This window comes from Artemia sp. Qi Xiang Cuo, chromosome 7 (assembly GCF_049724085.1).
Source record: "Artemia sp. Qi Xiang Cuo chromosome 7, ASM4972408v1, whole genome shotgun sequence".
Lineage (NCBI taxonomy): Eukaryota > Metazoa > Arthropoda > Branchiopoda > Anostraca > Artemiidae > Artemia > Artemia sp. Qi Xiang Cuo.
This window is the reverse complement of record NC_142800.1, coordinates 58,920,145-58,937,910: the sequence shown is the minus strand read 5'-3', so window position 1 is coordinate 58,937,910 and position 17,766 is coordinate 58,920,145. Positions and strand designations below refer to the sequence as shown.

The following is a 17,766-nucleotide window of genomic DNA, read 5'->3' as shown; positions in this document are numbered from 1 at the left end:
CTCTTAACTAAAACTAAACTAAAACTCTAACAAAAACTCTAATATAATAATATAGACTAGAACTCTGTAATATTAACTAAAGCTAAAATAAACTATAGATAAAACAAAAATTTTTTGCTCAGACCATAAGATAAAAACTCAAAACACTAAACTAAAACAAAACAAAAAAAGAAACATGACAAAAACTATAACATATGACTCTAAGATAAAACTCTTAACTCTTAACTAAAACTAAACTAAACTAGAACTCTAACTAAAGCTCTAAGCTACGACTCTAAAGTAAAACACAAAACTCTTAACTAAAACTAAACTAAACTAGAACTCTAACAAAAACTCTAAGCTAAGACTCTAAGCTAAGAAACTCTAAACTCTTAACTAAAACTAAACTAAACTAAAACTCTAAGCTAAGTTTCGAGGATAAAACTCAAAACGCTTAACTATATCTAAACTAAACTAGAACTCTAACAAAAACTCTAAGCTAAGACTCTAAGCTAAAAAATCTAAACTCTTAACTATTACTAAACTAAACCAACTCTAACAAAAACTCTAAGCTAAGACTCTAAACTATTAACTAAAACTAAACAAAACTAGAACTTCAACAAAAAATCTAAGATAAGACTCAAAGCTAAAAACTCTAAACTCTTAAAAAAAAATAAAATAAACTAGAACTCTAACAAAAACTCTAAGTTAAGACTCTAAGCTAAAATTCTAAACTGTTAACTAAAACTAAAATAAACTAGAACTCTACCAAAAACTCTAATCTAAGACTCTCAGGTAAAACACTAAACTCTTTACTAAAAGTAAACTAAACTAGAACTCTAACTAAAACTCAAAGGTAAAACATCAAATTCTTAACTAAAATTAAACTAAACTATAACTCTAACAAAAACTCTAAGCTAAGACTCTATGGTAAAACTCTAAACTCTTAACTAAAACTAAACTAAACTAGAACTCTAACAAAAACTCTAAGCTAAGACTCAGTTAAAACTCTAAACTCTTAAATAAAACTTAACCAAACTATAACTTTAAGTAAAACTCTAAGCTATGACTCTAAGCTAAAAATCAAAATTCTTAACTGTAACTAAACTAAACTTTAACTCTAACTAAAACTCTAAGCTAAGACACTATGGTAAAACTCTAAACTCTTAACTAAACCTAAATTAAACTAGAACTCTAAATAAAACTAAGCTAACACTTTAAGCTAAAAACTCTAAACTCTTAACTAAAACTAAACTAAACTAGAACTCTAATTTAAATTATAATTCTAAGCTAAAACTCTAAACTAAAACTAAACTAAACTAGAACTTCAACAAAAACTCTAAAATAAGACTCTAATCTAAAAACACTAAATTATTAACTAAAACTAAACTAAACTAGATCTCTAACAAAAACTCCAAGCTGAGACTGTAAGCTAAAATTCTAGACTCTTAAATAAAACTAAACTAAACTAAAACTCTAAGCTAAGTCTCTAAGGTAAAACTCCAAACTCTTAACTATATCTAAACTAAACTAGAACTCTAACAAAAACTCTAAGCTAATACTCTAAGCTAAAACTCTAAACTCTTAACTAAAACTAAACTAAACTAGAACTCTAACAAAAAATCTAAGCTAACAATCTAAGCTAAAACTCTAAACTCTTAACTAAAACTAAACTAAACTAGAACTCTAATCAAAACTCTAAGTCTAAGCTAAAACTCTAAACTAACCTATAACTTCAACAAAAAACTCTAAACTAAGACTCTAAGCTAAAAACTCTAAACTCTTAACTAAAACTAAACTAATCTAGAATTTTAATAAAAACTCTAAGATATAACTCTAAGCTAAAATTCTAAACTCTTAACTAAAACTAAACTAAACTAGAACTCTAAGCTAAGTCTCTAAGGTAAAACACCAAACTCTTAACTATAACTAAACTAAGCTAGAACTCTAACAAAAACTCTAAGCTAAAACTCTAAGCTAAAACTCTAAACTCTTAACTATTACTAAACTAAACTAGAACTCTAAAACAAACTATAAGCTAAGACTCTAAGCTAAGACTCTAAACTCTTAACTAGAAGTAATCTAAACTAGAACTCTAACAGAAACTGTAAGCTAAGACTCTAAGCTAAAAACTCGAGACTCTTAACTATAACTAAACTAAACTAGAACTCTAACACAAACTATAAGCTAAGACTCTAAGCAAAAACTGTAATCTCTTAACTAAAACTAAACTGAACTAGAACTCTAACTAAAACTATAAGCTATGACTGTAAGAGAACACTCTAAATTCTTAACTATAACTTTACTAAACTATAACTTTAACTAAAACTCTAAGCTATGACTCTAAGCTAAAACTCTAAATTCTTAACTAAAGCTAAACTAAACTAGAACTCTAACAAAAACTCTAAGTTAAGACTCTTATGTAAAACTCTAAACTCTTAACTAAAACTAAACTAAACTAGAACTCTAACAAAACCTCTAAGGTAAGACTCTAAGCTAAAACTCGAAATTCTTAACTAAAACTTTACTAAACTACAACTTTAAGCTATGACTCTAAGCTAAAACTCTAAATTCTTAACTGTAACTAAACTAAACTTCAACTCTAACTAGAACTCTAAGCTATGACTCTATGGTAAAAATTTAAACTCTTAACTAAAACTAAACAAAACTAGAATAACCAAAACTCTAAGCTAAGAATCTAAGCTAAAAACTCTAAACTCTTAACTAAAACTAAACTAAACTAGAACTCTAACAAAAACTCTAAGCTAAGACTATAATCTAAAAAAATCTAAACTCTTAGCTAAAACTAAAATAAAATAAAACTATAATATTATACTCTAAGCTAAAACTCTAAACTCTTAACTTTTACTAAACTAAACTTCAACTTTAACAAAAACTCTAAGCTAAGACTCTAAGCTAAAACTCTAAACTCTTAACTATTACTAAACTAAACTAGAACTTCGACAAAAACTATGCTAAGACTCTAAACTCTTAACTAAAACTAAACTAAACTAAAACTCTAAGCTAAGTCTCGAAGGTAAAACTCCAAACGCTTAACTATATAATACTGTTATCTGTTACTGTTATCTGTTGATAACTGTTATGTTCATACTGTTATCTTTTTTTGCAATGTTTAGGAACAGGCGGGGAATCCCCACTCATTTGGAATGGTACCAACAGGACATAAGTAAATAGCACATAGTTTTATAACGTGTTTAATCACGTGTAGAGGTCCCATTGAATAACAATGGAAGGGACATAGCGCTTAAAATAGCATGGGAGGGAATTCCTATAGGAGCATGCAAATAACGTGGAGATTGCTATAGGGGCATCAGAAATGGTACCTAGATAACTACTCCCAACAGCCCATAAGAAAAGGTATTTAAGATACAAAGTTTGCCCGTTGTTTACGTATAGTACGTATAGGGGGTGAACTTACCTGGGGAAATTGTATACTGGGGGACTTTGCCAGAATTCCTATACGAAATTTCTTTATATGTCTTGCTTTCTCCTTGCCGACTCATTTTTACGTGTGGAGATGTTAAGGGTAATTGTCCGGGGTATATTTCCACCAGGACTGAATTGTCTAGAGGATTTTTCCACAGGGAGGGGGTTTTTTCTGTAGAGGTGGAGCCAGATTTCCTGGTGCTATTTAAAAAACGATAAGAAATTAAATAAAAAAACAAGTTTTCTCAACTGAAAGTAAAAAAATTATTAGGTATATGAGGGGGTGGGGTTCCTTCCTCAACGCCTCGCTCTTTACGCTAAAGTTTAAACTCTGTCTCGATTCTTTAAAATCGACTCCTGAAAAACAAGGGTCGTTTAATTAGAACAATAAGTAACCTTTTTAACAGTACCCAAAAAACTTTAGTGTGAAGAACGAGGTGATGAGGAGGGGGAAGCCCTCTCATATACCTAATAATTACTCTTCGTTTTAAGTTTTAATGTTGCTTCTTCCTTTCAGTTAAAAAAAGTTTTTTTTTATTTAATTGTTTTAAGAGAAGATCCTACCTTGTTTAACAGACCTTTATACTGACTAATGAACAGCAGGTCATCGGTGTATCATGGTTGCAGCGATAGCTGCAACCTAGTAAAGACCTCTATACATTTTGGAGAAACTAAATTTCAGCTGGGGGGATGGGAAAATTGGGATCTGGGGGAAAACTGAGGTCTGGGAGGGGGCAGTTGCCCCCTTTGCCTCATAGCAAATTATGTCCCTGACCCCAGCCTATTGCCACATAGGGGTTGGAGAAGTGTAGGCTTTTCGCTCTGGAACCACTCAAAAGGTGTATATTAAAAGAAGGATTACTTATTGTTATGCTTACTTATTCAAATTATTTACTTATAAATTCCATCGTAATATTCTCTCCATACGTAAGATTGTGCATCCAAAGAGGAAGAAAGACAAATGAAAATAGTCCTGCAGGAGAATTCAGGTAATTCTTCCCAAAATTCTTGAAATGAAAACAAACTTATTTTATAATACATTTTATCCTACTACACAAAAATGGTCTTTTTTGGAAATTTCGATTCATTTCTAAGTAATGAGTGGCTTTTCTATTTAGGGGCAGGTCAAATAACTCCCTAAGCCTAAAGGCGTATTTCTGTTGAGCTAGCAAAATTTGCCACAAATATGTCGGGATATGCAAAGCTGTCCGCTTAGTTAAGCTTTGGTGTCGAGGCTACTCGGCTTGAGCAGCTTTCTTAATTTCTACTAAATTTAATTTTTAAAAACAAAGGAAATCTACTTCGATATTATGGTTGCAGCAGTAGCTGCAAACTAGTAAAGAGCAAACCACAGCCCAAAGTAACCCAAAGGTGAAAAACGAGTTTTCAAAACAAATACCAAGTGAAAAAAGATGCCATCTGACATTGAATCAGGAATGTTAACTATTGTTTCGGTTAATCTTAAAAGTAAAAGTTTATTGCGAAAAGAAATTTATGGCGATTTCAAAAAGAGACTGAAGTCTCTTAAAAGTGGCGTCATATCGAAATAAAAAGCGCACCATTGCAATCAGCATGGTTGAAAACCTTTAATACGACAATTACGGTCCTCCACCTTGCACGTCAAGGAAAATCACTTTTTTGCATGGGTAGCACTAATGTCTCCTTTTTTTTTACCATGGCAAGCGACTGACCAGAATATCGTAGAGAGATGTCCAATAGCTCATTTGAACGGAAATTAAATTTACTAGTGACTTTGTCAAATGACCGAAACTATTAGAGGGCAACTGCCCCCCCTCTCTAAATGCCCCCTCCCCCAAAAGCTATCCAATCAAAATTTTGAGATAACTATTTTGTTCAATATAGTTCAAAGGTCCACTATCTATGGTTTTCCTGACAATATGACCCTCCATAGTCCCTGGGGAAAGGGCTGTACGCTGTATCGGTATCGGACGTATCGATATCACGCGTATCAGCATGGGCATATTGTTATTGGGCGTATTGGTATCGGAGGTATCTTAGACAGATTTTCAATAGCTCACATAAAAGATATTGCTCATATCTACGTCCTTCCTATAAATTACACCATCAGCAAGTTCCAACTGGCACTTTTGGTGCCATGTCTCAAGTGGAAAAGCTGGGGCTAGTGGCCTACCAGAACTTTTTAGAGTGACGTTTAATGGAAATATATTTAGAGTAATCAATTGAAAGTTATTGCTCCTATCTGCGTGATTTTTACCAATTCTACCATCCGTAAGTGTGATATAACACTAAAAACAATACTTTTGGTGTCACTTCTTGAATAGAAAACTTGGAAGTATAAAACGATATCATCATTGTAATAATTATGGTCCAAAACCTTTAGCTGGAGGCTTGCAAGAACACTCCCCGTATTTTCCTCCTCCAAGCCACATTAATAAGCTACGCAGTTAAGGTACAAACACCAATATATCAAATTAAATTATTAGAGGCGTGGTTCTGTTAGTACAGCGTTGGACTTCAAATTAGTGTCTTGCGTTCGATTCCTACTTGAATTTTTGTTCAATCACGGTTTGTCCCTTCTATATCATCATTTTCAGACAATTTCACTGTTTTTGTAAATGTGATGCACTCATTTTTTAAAGCATGTCCCAGGAAGGTATTTTGTCAAGCATTTTGATTCAAAAAGGAATAGAGGTCATCTAGTTCATGGTTTACAACAACATTCTTAGTAGATCACTAAGTCCATACCAAGAATGAATGGCGTAATTTCGTTAAAATTATGTGGGGGGGGGGGTCAAAGTTGGAGCCAATTTTCTCAAATCAAGTGAAAATGACAGAGAAAACTGAAAAACTAGCCATATAGCAATAAAGAATGTAAAGACATACTAAAGAAAACTGACCTGTTTTAGTGGATGCTTGATTTATGCAGGCTTATCTTAGTTTTGACAACATTTTTGGGGAGACTAAATTTCTGGCGTCGGGACAATGGGCGGGGGGGTAGACAAACTGGGGTCTGGGGGATACTGAGGTCTGGAAGGGGCAGTTGTCCCCTCTTCCCAAAGCAAATTACATTTATGACCCCAACCCCTTGCCACCTAGTGATTGGAGAAGTGTAGGCATGTGGTTCTGGAACTACTCAAAATTGTATCTTAAAAGAAGGATTACTTTTTATTATACTTAATTTTTCAAATTATTTTCCTGATAATTCTACTGTAATACTCTCTCCATACGGAATTCTTCCCAAAATTTTTGAAATGAAAACGAACTTAGTTTATAATACCATTTATCTTAACTACACATAAAACTATCTTTTTTTTTGAAATTTTGGATCATTCCTAAGTAACGAATGACTTTCTATATAAGGACAAGTGAGATAACTCCGTAAGCCTAAAGGCATATTTTTATTGAGATAGAAAAATTTCCCACAAGTGGGCGGATACTTAAACCTCTCCACTTAGTTAACCTTTTCTACCGAAGGTACTCGCCTAGAGCTACTTTCTTAAGTGCTACTAAATTTAATTTTATTAAACAAAGAATTAAAAATCTATTTCTTCTTAAAAAAAAAAAAATACAATAAGAAACGACACTCAGTTTTGATCTTTATCCCACTCAAAATTTATTTCTTCCCTCAATTCTTGTACGACTTCTTCGTTCAGCTCCTTAAGAAGGGTTGAGGTGTCTCATCTCCCATAGATTGGAGGTGATTAGAAATTATATAAAAGCACAAGTTTTCAAGTGAAACTAAGGAGCAATATCAAAACTTAAAACGAACAAAATTTTTTTTGTGTAAATAAAAAAGATCATGGTTGTGTTGTTTCTAAATTAAGTTTTAATAAAAAAAAACGAGCAAACATTAATTTAAAAAAACAAAGCTTTTCAGAGGGAAGTAAAGAGCGAAGTTGAAACTTTAAACTAACAAAAATTATTACTTCCGAGCCTATCTAACATACATCAATAAAACTAGTGCAAATAAATCAACTGGTGATATTTCCCTATGTTTGAAGGATTACAGAAAACTACGGCTTTGCTGAAAACACAAAACAGTATAGGAGTTCTGGTACGGTAAATGCAAACCATTTAAGGACAATTTTGACAGCATAAAAGTAAAACATTTTTAAATTGTTGCTTTATTTTTTTTTTTTTTCATTTAATTTGGCATCGCTTCTACACAATGAGCGCAGTTCAGTGATGGACTGTCGTTTTGGATCTGATTAAATAAACAAATAAAAATAAAAACAAGAGGAGGGCTGTCCCCTCCTCAACGTCTTGCTCTTTAAACTAAAGTTTTTAATTGTTTAAAAGAAATAGAGTTGTGAGAAAGAGTAAAACTTTAACGTAAAGACCAAGGCATTGAGGAGGGGACAACCCCTTTCATATACGGAATAACTTCTGTTCGTTTTAAGTTTTAATGTCGCTCCTTACTTTCAGTTTAAAAAACTTGCTTTTTATTTATTTTCTAAAAGTTTATGAATTAATCAGATTTTGAATTTGGCTCACCGTATATGAATAATTAAAATAAATTTGGAAATTGATTTTACTTTCTTTTAGTTAAATGACTTTCTCGAAAGTTGTTTAATTTTATTTACGAACGTTTTTATTAGTAATAAATATACGTAACTTACGAATTAACTTACGTACCAAACTTCTATATTCGTATATTTTTATTAAGTATGCTAGGGAGTTCGCCCCCTAGTCAATACCTCCCTTTTTACGCTAAAGTTCGAATTTTCTTGCAATTCTTTAAGAATGGCCCCTTAATCACAAAGGCCATTAATTAGAATAAAAAGCTCTTATGAAATGACAAAAAAAAACCTTAGGTATTGACCAGTGGTCGAACCCAATCATATACGTAATAATTTCTGTTCTTTTTAAGTTTTGATGTTGCTCCTTACTTTCAGTTGAAAAACCTTGTTTTTTTATTTAATTTCTGATCGTTTTTTAAATAATGCTGGGAAATCTGGCTCCGTTCATAGCAATGTCCCCTCTCCATGAAAATTTCCTCTATAGAGAGATCCTTCACACGTAACCCCTGGCCCAACTACCCCCAAACTACCAGAAAAAATACCCCCCTTGAAAACCTCTGTATACTTCCCAATAACCAATACTATATGTAAACATTGGGCAAAGTTCATAACTTGCAGCCCTTTCCCTGGGGACTGTGGGGGATTAAATCATCCTCAAAGACATAGTCATTTTATGTTCGACCATGCTGAACAAAATGGCTATCTCAAAATTTTGATCCGGTGACTTTGGGAAAAAATGAGCGTGGCAGGGGGCCTTCCATTTTTTGGTCATTTAAACAGGGCACTAGAACTTTTAATTTCCGCTCAAATGATCCCTCTTGCGATATTCTAGGACTACTCGGTCGATAAGATTATCCCTGAAAAAAAAACAAAAAAACGCATCCGTGATAAAAAAAACAAACAAAATTCCACATTTTTGCAGATAGGAGTTTGAAATCTCTACAGTATGGTTTTCTGATACGCTGAATCTTATGGTGTGATTTTCATTAAGGCTTTGTTACTTTTAGGGGGTGTTTCTCCTTTTTTTTGAAAATAAGGCAAATTTTCTCAGGCGCGTTACTTTTAAGGGGTAAGACTAAACTTGATGAAACTTATATATTTTTGTAACGAACTGTAAAGTAAGGAGTGATCCGGCTCAATAGTAACCGAAACTCTAAAAACGGGATTTTGATACCAATAGATACATCAAAAGAATTAGATTTTAATACTGACTTCGAATGTATAAGTTTCATCAAGTTTAGTCCCACCCATCAAAAGTTACGCGCCTGGGAAAATTTGGCTGATTTTCGATAAAAGGAGAACAGACCCCCTAAAAGCTATAGAACCTTAATGAAAATCACAGCATCAGATTCAACGTATCAGAGAACCCTACTGTAGAGTTTTCAAGCTCCTATCTGCGGAAATGTGGAATTTTGTATTTTTTGCCAGAAGAAAGATCACGGATGTGTGTTCATTTGTTTTTTGTTTTTTTTTTTTTTTTTTTTTTTCCCAGGGGCTATCGTATCAACCCAGTGGTCCTAGAATATCTTGGGAGGGCTCATTAGAACGTACATTAAAAGTTCTAGTGCACTTTTTAAGTGACCAGAAAATGGAGGGCAACTCGGCCCCCTCCCACGCTCATTTTTTTACCAAAGTCACCCGATCAAAATTTTGAAATAGCCATTTTGTTCAACATGGTCGAAAATATAATAAATATATCTTTTAGGATGACTTAATCCCCCAAAGTCCTCGGGGGGAGGGCTGAAAGCTATGAACTTTATCCAATGTTTACATATAGTATTGGTTATTGGGAAGTATACAGACGTTTTCAAGAGGGATTTTTTCTGGTAATGGGGGGGGGGCGGGGATTATGTGGGAGGATCTTTACAGGAAGGAAGTTTTCATGGGGGAAGGAACATTACTATGAAGGGGGGACCGTATTTCCAAGCATTATTTAAAAAAAAACGATCAGAAATTAAATAAAAAATAAACAAGTTTTTCAACTGAAAGTAAGAAGCCACATCAAAACTTAAAACTAACAGAAATTATTAAGTATATGATTGGGTTCGCCCAGGGCCGTATCCAGGATTTTTGTTCGGGGGGGGGGGGGGTTTACCCGATTTTTTCCCGTAGACTTTGTCTAACATCCTCGAGCAGCATTACGTTAGCTCGAGACCGTTAGTCCGCCCCTTGCGAGCGAGGACGCGTCCACTAGGCATACTTTCGTATCTTTAAGGGTTTTTTTTTTAGGTAACGCAAAAACAAGACAAGTATTTACATACAGTTAAATACTAAAAGCTAATTTTTTTTTGAGACAGCAAAAACAGAACGCAAGAAGAAGCCAAATAGTAGAAGTAGTCTATATTTTTTTTTTTTTTTTTTTTTTTTTTTTTTTTTTTTTTTTAGCTAAAAGTAAGGGCGAATATCTATAAAACGAAATCAAGGCGACGATTTTTTTTTCCTGCAAAAATGTCGATGACCTTGTCTGGGCAGATGTCAACGTCCCTATGGAATCCAAGGAGGGCTAAGCCACTCAATCGTTCTTCTCCTGTTGAATTTCTCAGCCAGGTTTTGAGCCTTCTGAGTGTTGAGAAAATTCTTTTCGGAGTAGCAGTGCTAACAGGTAACGTCGCAAGAACAGCCAGAAGAAGAAAAACATTTGGAAAAAAGGTGCCGTCACATGCCTGAAGTGAAGACACAGCACAAGTAGGCCTCTCTGATACCGGAACATTTTCCCACTTAATGCGCCATAATTCAATTTCTTGCTTCAGACAGTCTGGCTCGGGAAGAATATTGCCATACAATTCAACCAATGACTCCAGGTTTAATGCCTTCAAATCGACAGAGACAATTTTGGCAGGAGAAAGGACGCTGAGATTTGACAGCAGTTTCAGGTGAAGCACAAATCGTTGTTTTCAGCTCGGAAGTGAAGTGGTCCAGGAAAGGAATAAAGAGCGAGGTTTTATAGTGGTTGAGAAGGTCTGGATCGTCTGCAGGCATACTCCGGCCACCTCTCGTCCTTGGACGAGTCATCTCCAGTCCTAAGTCACTGGCAAAACGCTCAGCTTTGTTGAAAATAGACGTGAAAGCAGTAGCAGCATTTCCTCGCATTTCCTTTGTTTTTGAAAGGACAGTTTCCATTTGCCTGCATGCAGCTGCCAAATCACAGTCAACTGACTGAAGAGTCTTGCACAGTGGAAGCATAAAGCAGAAAAGCTCTTTGAACATATGGAGACACACAACAAATTACGACTGGTTCATCGTGTCCAGCAACTGCGCCGCTTTTGCAGAAGTTTCTGCATTTCCTTTCTCTTCAAGAGCTTCCAGGGATCACAGGATTGGTCGGTACAGCTCAAGAAAACGCACGACTGAATCGTGGCGCTCCACACATCTTGTTTCGCAGAGTCTGGTTAAAGTATGTTTCCTCGAATCCGGTAGTATTTCATTCATCTTCTCTTTTAAATTATGTGTCCTGAGTGGGGAAGTCTGGTAAAAAATTCAGACTTGTGACAAGACTCCAAAGAAATGCTTAAACTCCAGAATAGAGCATACAGAAGAGATGACCATGTTGACACTGTGCGCACGACAATAGATGTAAAGCGCCCTCGGATACTTTTCACGCATAACAGCCTGAACACCCCTAAGATACCCACTCATCGCTGCTGCACCGTCATACCCCTGACCAACCATCTTTTTCAGATTAAGACCAAGGCTTTAGAGAAATTGCAGGATTGATGAAGCCAGACCGTGCCCAGTGATATCAAAAACTTGGGTAAAACCACTGAAGTCTTTAAGTAGGCTCTCTGTGACGGCGTAGCGGATGCAAACAGGCAGGTGCTCCGTGCTTGAAAAATCCATCATCTCATCGGAAGGTACCGAAAAGCATGGACTTGCGTTTAATCTTTCCACAATAGACTGCTGAAGACGCTCCACAGATGCGGTGATAATACCATTCTGGATGATGGGAGAAAGATATGTGGCATTTCCAGCCAGAGAAAGAAGATGGTTCCTCAGAACATCGTCACCGTGTCTCGCCCTCAGCCGCAATAGTGCTCGGAAGTTGCCATCATTGTGGGAAGGTTCTGGATCCGAGACCGAAATTGGGCCGGAATAGTTAGTACCACGAAGGGCAAGCTGTTGCCGCCCACAAAATATCGCCGTCTCAACAATTGGTTGCAACTTCTGGCGATTTTCTTGAACCTGCGCTTTCCTTGTCGCGTCTAGTTGGTGTGTGATATTGTCCTGCCTTTTCTCCGAGACAGAAATGAAGTTTTCAGCCGATACGATGCGGTTTCTATGAGACTCTGCTTGTTGGTGAGCTGTAAAGCACTCTATCGCATCCTTCCAGTTCCTGAATGGTTTGGTGACTAGATTCCCCAAGCGCTGGTGGCAGCCTTTGCCAGCTGCCTCTGACGAGAACAGAATGCAAAATCTGCAAAAAGCAGCGTCCTCAGACGGAGAGTAGGACAACCAACTGAAAAGAGCGAGCCACGTTAATTGAAACTTCAGCTTCCGTTTTTCCGATACTTGAAAAATGTAGAAGATATCAGGAGTCCAAGGGCTCTTCAGCAAACGAAGTTTAGAATTTGCATCGAGACTGGATGATTTGTTGACAAAACGACCAATGTCATTTGCAAACAACGACAGAGACTGGGTTGGTGCAGGTGCGTGTTGCGTCGTGGTTGGTTCCAGGGTCCGTGATTCAGAAGTTTCAACGATGGCTCCAGTGCCCTTCAGATCCACAGGTGTAGATGAATGCTCCGCAGACGTCCCGCTAACGCCACTGTCAGAAACATCCCTGGTCCGCTTGGGCGCGAAAAACGACGTAATGTCACACTTCCTCTTCATGTTGAAAATCACTCTTCTCTTATCCAAGTCCGAAATTGAACTGAACTGAACTGACAATCTTGCACTCTTATAACATTTACCTCGAGCCCCCATTAATCCTAATTTACTATGCAAGGTCTGACCTTGCATAATAAGGCGAACATGGGGTTACCTAATTGTGTAAGCTGATCACAACCTTTTACCCACAAAATTGCAATAGGATTTTTGTATGCCACAAACTAAAAAGGCAAAACGCATATTAACCCTAATTTATTATGCAAGGTCAGGTTAACATGGGGGTTACCTACGATTACCTAATTGCGTAAGCTGATAAGCACAGTTTACCCATAAAATGCAATAGGATTTAGTATGGGAGCATATTTTTTTCCTGGTACGGTTTTGTCTTTATATATATTTTTTAGACTAATTTCCGACTCGGTCAAAAATTTCTTGGGGGGGGGGAGGGTCAAACCAGTTAACCCCCCTGGATACGGCCTTGGGTTCGCCCCCTAGTCAATACCTCACTCTTTAAGCCAAAAATGTTTTTAGTACGTTGATAAGAGCTATTTATTCTAATTAATGGCCTTTGTGATTAAGGGGTCATTTTTAAAGAATTGGAACAAAATTCGAACTTTAGTGTAAAGAGCGAGGTATTGACTAAGGGGCGAACCCCCTACTATACATATTAAAAATATATGGATATAGAAGTTCGTTACGTAAGTTAATTCGTAAGTTACGTTTATTTATTACTAATAAACACGTTCGTAAATAAAATTAAACAACTTTCGAGAAAGCCATTTAACCAAATACAAGTAAAATTAACATGCAATTTTTTTTAATTATTCATATACGGTGAGCCAAAATCAAAACCTCCATTAATTAAAAAAAAACAAGTTTTTTTGACTGAAAGTAAGGAGCAACATTAAAACTCAAAACGAACAGAAATTATTCCGTATATGAAATGGGCCCAAGAGCCGCCACTTGTATGCACCTCTTATTACTAAATATATGAAACTCAGGACACCAAAAATATACAAAACACGCCAAGTTAGTCCTGGTTTGCCAAAATTCAGTATACTTTGGAGTGAGGAGGAATCGAAGTGGACGCTTCAAAAGACTAACTACGGGTTGAGGAGTATTGCTAGGGATGAATATCAATGATAACAATTTAAGCAGCAAGCATAAAAGAAACGTAATATCAGGGGGCGTGAGGGGCGAATGAATTTTATAATCTTAAAATTTTCCCTCACTGGTATTTTGGCCCTATTTAGCTAAAATTATTTCTTTGTGGTAGGAAATGACACTATATAGCGGCGTAATCTCTTTTCCTGAGTTGAAAAAGTCAATAAGGCTTTTAATTTCTATTTAAATGAGCTCCCTCATTATTACTTACGACCTACGATTTAGCATTATCACTTTGTGAAAAAAAGAAAATATGAGACACAAGACATGTACTACCAATGCTATAATACGATATTCCGCAATTTTCATGATGGGGAACTGTATTGCTTCATGTAAAAGTTTTAGACTACCGTTTAATTTTTTTTTTTTTTTGTCTTTTCCTTTTTTTATTTGACACCATTTACAAAAGGGTCTCAGGCTCTTTTTTGAAATTCTCAAAAAGCTGCTTCAAAAATTACAAATTACTATTCGGTTGAAACTTCATATTTGGTATTATTTCAGATTCTGTGTCCACTCTAAACATTTTGACACCACAAAGTTTCTTAGAAAACGCACTTCTTAATACTTTCGATCACTACAGACCCTGGTTTGCTCTTTACTAGGTTTCCACTACTCCTGCAGCCATGGCATAAGAATGTCATAAACATAATAAGGATATTTTCACTCTACGCTTCTGAAATTTATGCTGAAGTCTAATTGTTTTATAACAATTCTTTGGTCTTAAAAAAAAATCCTGCTCTCTCAAAACTACCGTTTCAGAAATAAAAGGTGAGTTACAGGCTTAGACCGCCTATACTGTTCAATTATTTCAAATACATTATCCCACACGAGCTAAAGCTATGAATCTCTCTCGCGAAATTCATATGAATGACCTCGGAACCAATTGTTCTGGATACATTTTTCTGGAATTAGTTCTCTTAAGCAATGAAGTCACTAATCAACTGCTTTAAATTTTATGACTGCCACACTTGGCCAACTATAATGCGTTTTACTGATTCAAGTATCATGATTTCTTACTTTCTCAATCTTTGATGTTTTAAGTAGAGGGCAATCTAAATTGTAACATTTACATAAGGGACCACGGAGAACAGCTTCTCCCTTCTTACAGGGGTTAGCGCTAGTAAGTAGCGCTAGTAAGAAATATCTTACTTGGATGCTTCCCTGGAAGGCATTCTGAGTCCACGTCATGAAAACTGTTACATTCTGGTCCATTTCCTGAGACGATAAGCTCATCTGATGAAAATTTTGAAACATCTCTCACCTAAAAATACGTAAATTTGTACTTGGTGCTTAGCAAGTAATTGCATATAATATATATATATATATATATATATATATATATATATATATATATATATATATATATATATATATATATATATATATATATATATCCTCCTGAGACCTGACCATAGAAATACTTTTCTGATTATGTTCATTTCTTTGTAGTTGACTTAAAAAAAAATCATTTTGACCATTGATCAACTAAAAAAAAAAGTTGACCCCCATCCCTCCCGCTGGAGGATGTCCACAGGTGTGGACATTGGGTCCCTGTCAAGCTAAAAGTATAGTAAAAATATGTTTCGTCTATTAAAAGAGATATGTCAAAACGTTGAAAACAAAACATTACTCTTCATGAAATATCTTGAAGCAGTTGTTGTCTCGTGTCAAGCAGAGAATGATTTTACACTGCGAGCACATCCATCTTGACCTTTTGCAGCATCCAGGCCTTCTGCATCGGGCTGCATTCGCCAAGTCACAAAATTCTGGTAGATGCAGTGCATCTCTGGCATATGGTGGAGGGATTGGCCTCTTTTTCACACTCAAAACATGGTGTTGAGTTTCACCCAATGGCTCTTCGTTGCTATTTTCTTGACCTCGTGACTCCGAGCTTCCAGAATTAAGCAAAAACTCGGCCACGTTGAAACGAAGATCAATGAGGTGTTTGAGGTCACCAGAAACTTCTGGGCCATCGCCTTTCAGCTCATGAAATGCATTGGCTAGTGCAGCATCCACAAAATGATGAAACAGACGCACAGTCCATTTTTTAGTACGCGTCTCAAACCGGTAATAGCTGACCATGCGGTCCACAAGGTTGACCCCATCCATGTAGGTGTTGTAGTCGGAGACTACTCGTGGAAATTTGACCTGCACGTAAGACCCCTGGCGCTTGTCATAACGTTTGACCTCTGTCTCCTCTTCTATTCCTTTGCAGTTTGAAGACAGGAGAACCACTTCGTTATCATACAACTTGGTCACGGCTACTTTTCTATCTGAGCGCACAGACATGACAGTGGTTCCTCTGCCCTTTCTTTTCATTTCTGTTTCGGTAAAAAGTGTTGGGCCGTTGGCACCCAAACAGTTCTTCATGATAGTTCCGGTCGCATTTATTTTTCTTTCAGCCAGCATGTCGAGGAGCTTAACAGACGAGAAGAATCGGTCAAAATAGAGGTATGTACCTCCTGGTAGGGTCTCAGACAAGCGCAGTACGATCCCAGCTGACAAGCCATGAGCTACCAGCTGTTCTCCCAGGGTGGTGGCTTCCTGGTAGATTTGGAAGTCGAGTATCAGCCCTGAGGAGCTGGCAAGGACAAAATTCTTTAATCCAACCGGATTGGGCTTGTTAGGGACATATTGCTTGAAAGTCGACATACCCTGGAAGGGTATCATCTGTTCGTCAATTTAACAGTTCCTGTCACGTGGCAACTGGAGACAGATATTCCTGAAGTTGTCAAGGATCGGCTGCGCCTTCCAAAGCCTATTTTTGGTTTTTTTTTTTCGTCTGAGATTTCTGAATCAACAACGAACTTCTGGTTTGACCGGATTGCGAAGAATCTGTCTCGAGTCATCTTTTGTGATATGGCTTCCACCCTAAATTTCCCAGACCAGTACATGCGGATCCGAGGAAACTTGAGGTTCCCCATCAGGATGACAATGCCAACAAAAATTTTCAGCTCGTCTGGAGTTACATTCAAGCTTTTGTGGTGGGCCAATTGATAGTTGTAGTTCATGCAAAAAGCTATACGTTCGAAGAAGCTCTCCGGGTAATATTGCAAAAAGAATTGTTCTGTACTCCAATCGTCGTGGTCCTGGAAATGAGCGGGGCCCATGTCCGGGCCACGATGATTATCGAACCGCCGAGACTTCCTCCAGGACAAGGTTGCTGCTACTTTGTCAGCCTTCAAGCGTTTGGCACGAGTTGCTAAGGGTACGTCATCATCAGATTCTTCATTTTCAACATCTGGAAGAACAGCATAACTGCCTGATGATGGAATGGCTGCAACACCTAGTTCACCCTAACAGTCTGAAGACGACAAGGAGTGGTTTTTGATCCATTCCTCATCATCATCTAAATCAGAGAGGTCCATGTCACTCTCATCAAGCATTCCAAGGGAAACTACAATAAAGGAACAGGTTCAGTAAGCTTGAAACTAATAGCTAGATAGATAGATAGATAGATAGAGATTGGCAAAAGAACTATCACAAACCCTAGTGGACCCAACGTCACCAAAGGTGACGGTCCTAGTGGACCCAAAGGTGAGTTACCCAACGTCACCTTTTCATCTTCACTTATTTCTAACCTTAGTGACTTAGTCTTCCTAACATTAATTTTCAAACCAATACTAGCACCCTGAACTCGCAAAACCTTTAAAAGTTCATTCATTTTGCTCAGACTTTCACCTAGGATGCTGAAATCATCAGCATATTCTAAGTCCAGGAAAGTTTATGCTCCTCATTTAATTCCGTGTTCTCCCATTATATTTCCTGTGCTCCTTAAAACAAAGTCCATCAAAATGACCCATATAAAGGGGGATATAAGATAACCCTGCTTAACTCCTCATCTAATAGA

The 17,766-nt window shown here is 36.5% G+C and overlaps 1 protein-coding gene across 1 annotated transcript in view; it reads right to left on the bottom strand.

Annotated features, from left to right (window-relative positions):
- The window catches only part of Nrx-1 (Neurexin 1), a 128,479-nt gene that overhangs the window by 21,148 nt on the left and 89,565 nt on the right, over nt 1–17,766 (bottom strand). Inside the window, exon 6 of the mRNA XM_089091634.1 lies at nt 15,066–15,177. Within this exon, the coding sequence (XP_088947760.1) occupies nt 15,066–15,177 (112 nt within the window). The remainder of the gene's footprint in view (nt 1–15,065; nt 15,178–17,766) is intronic.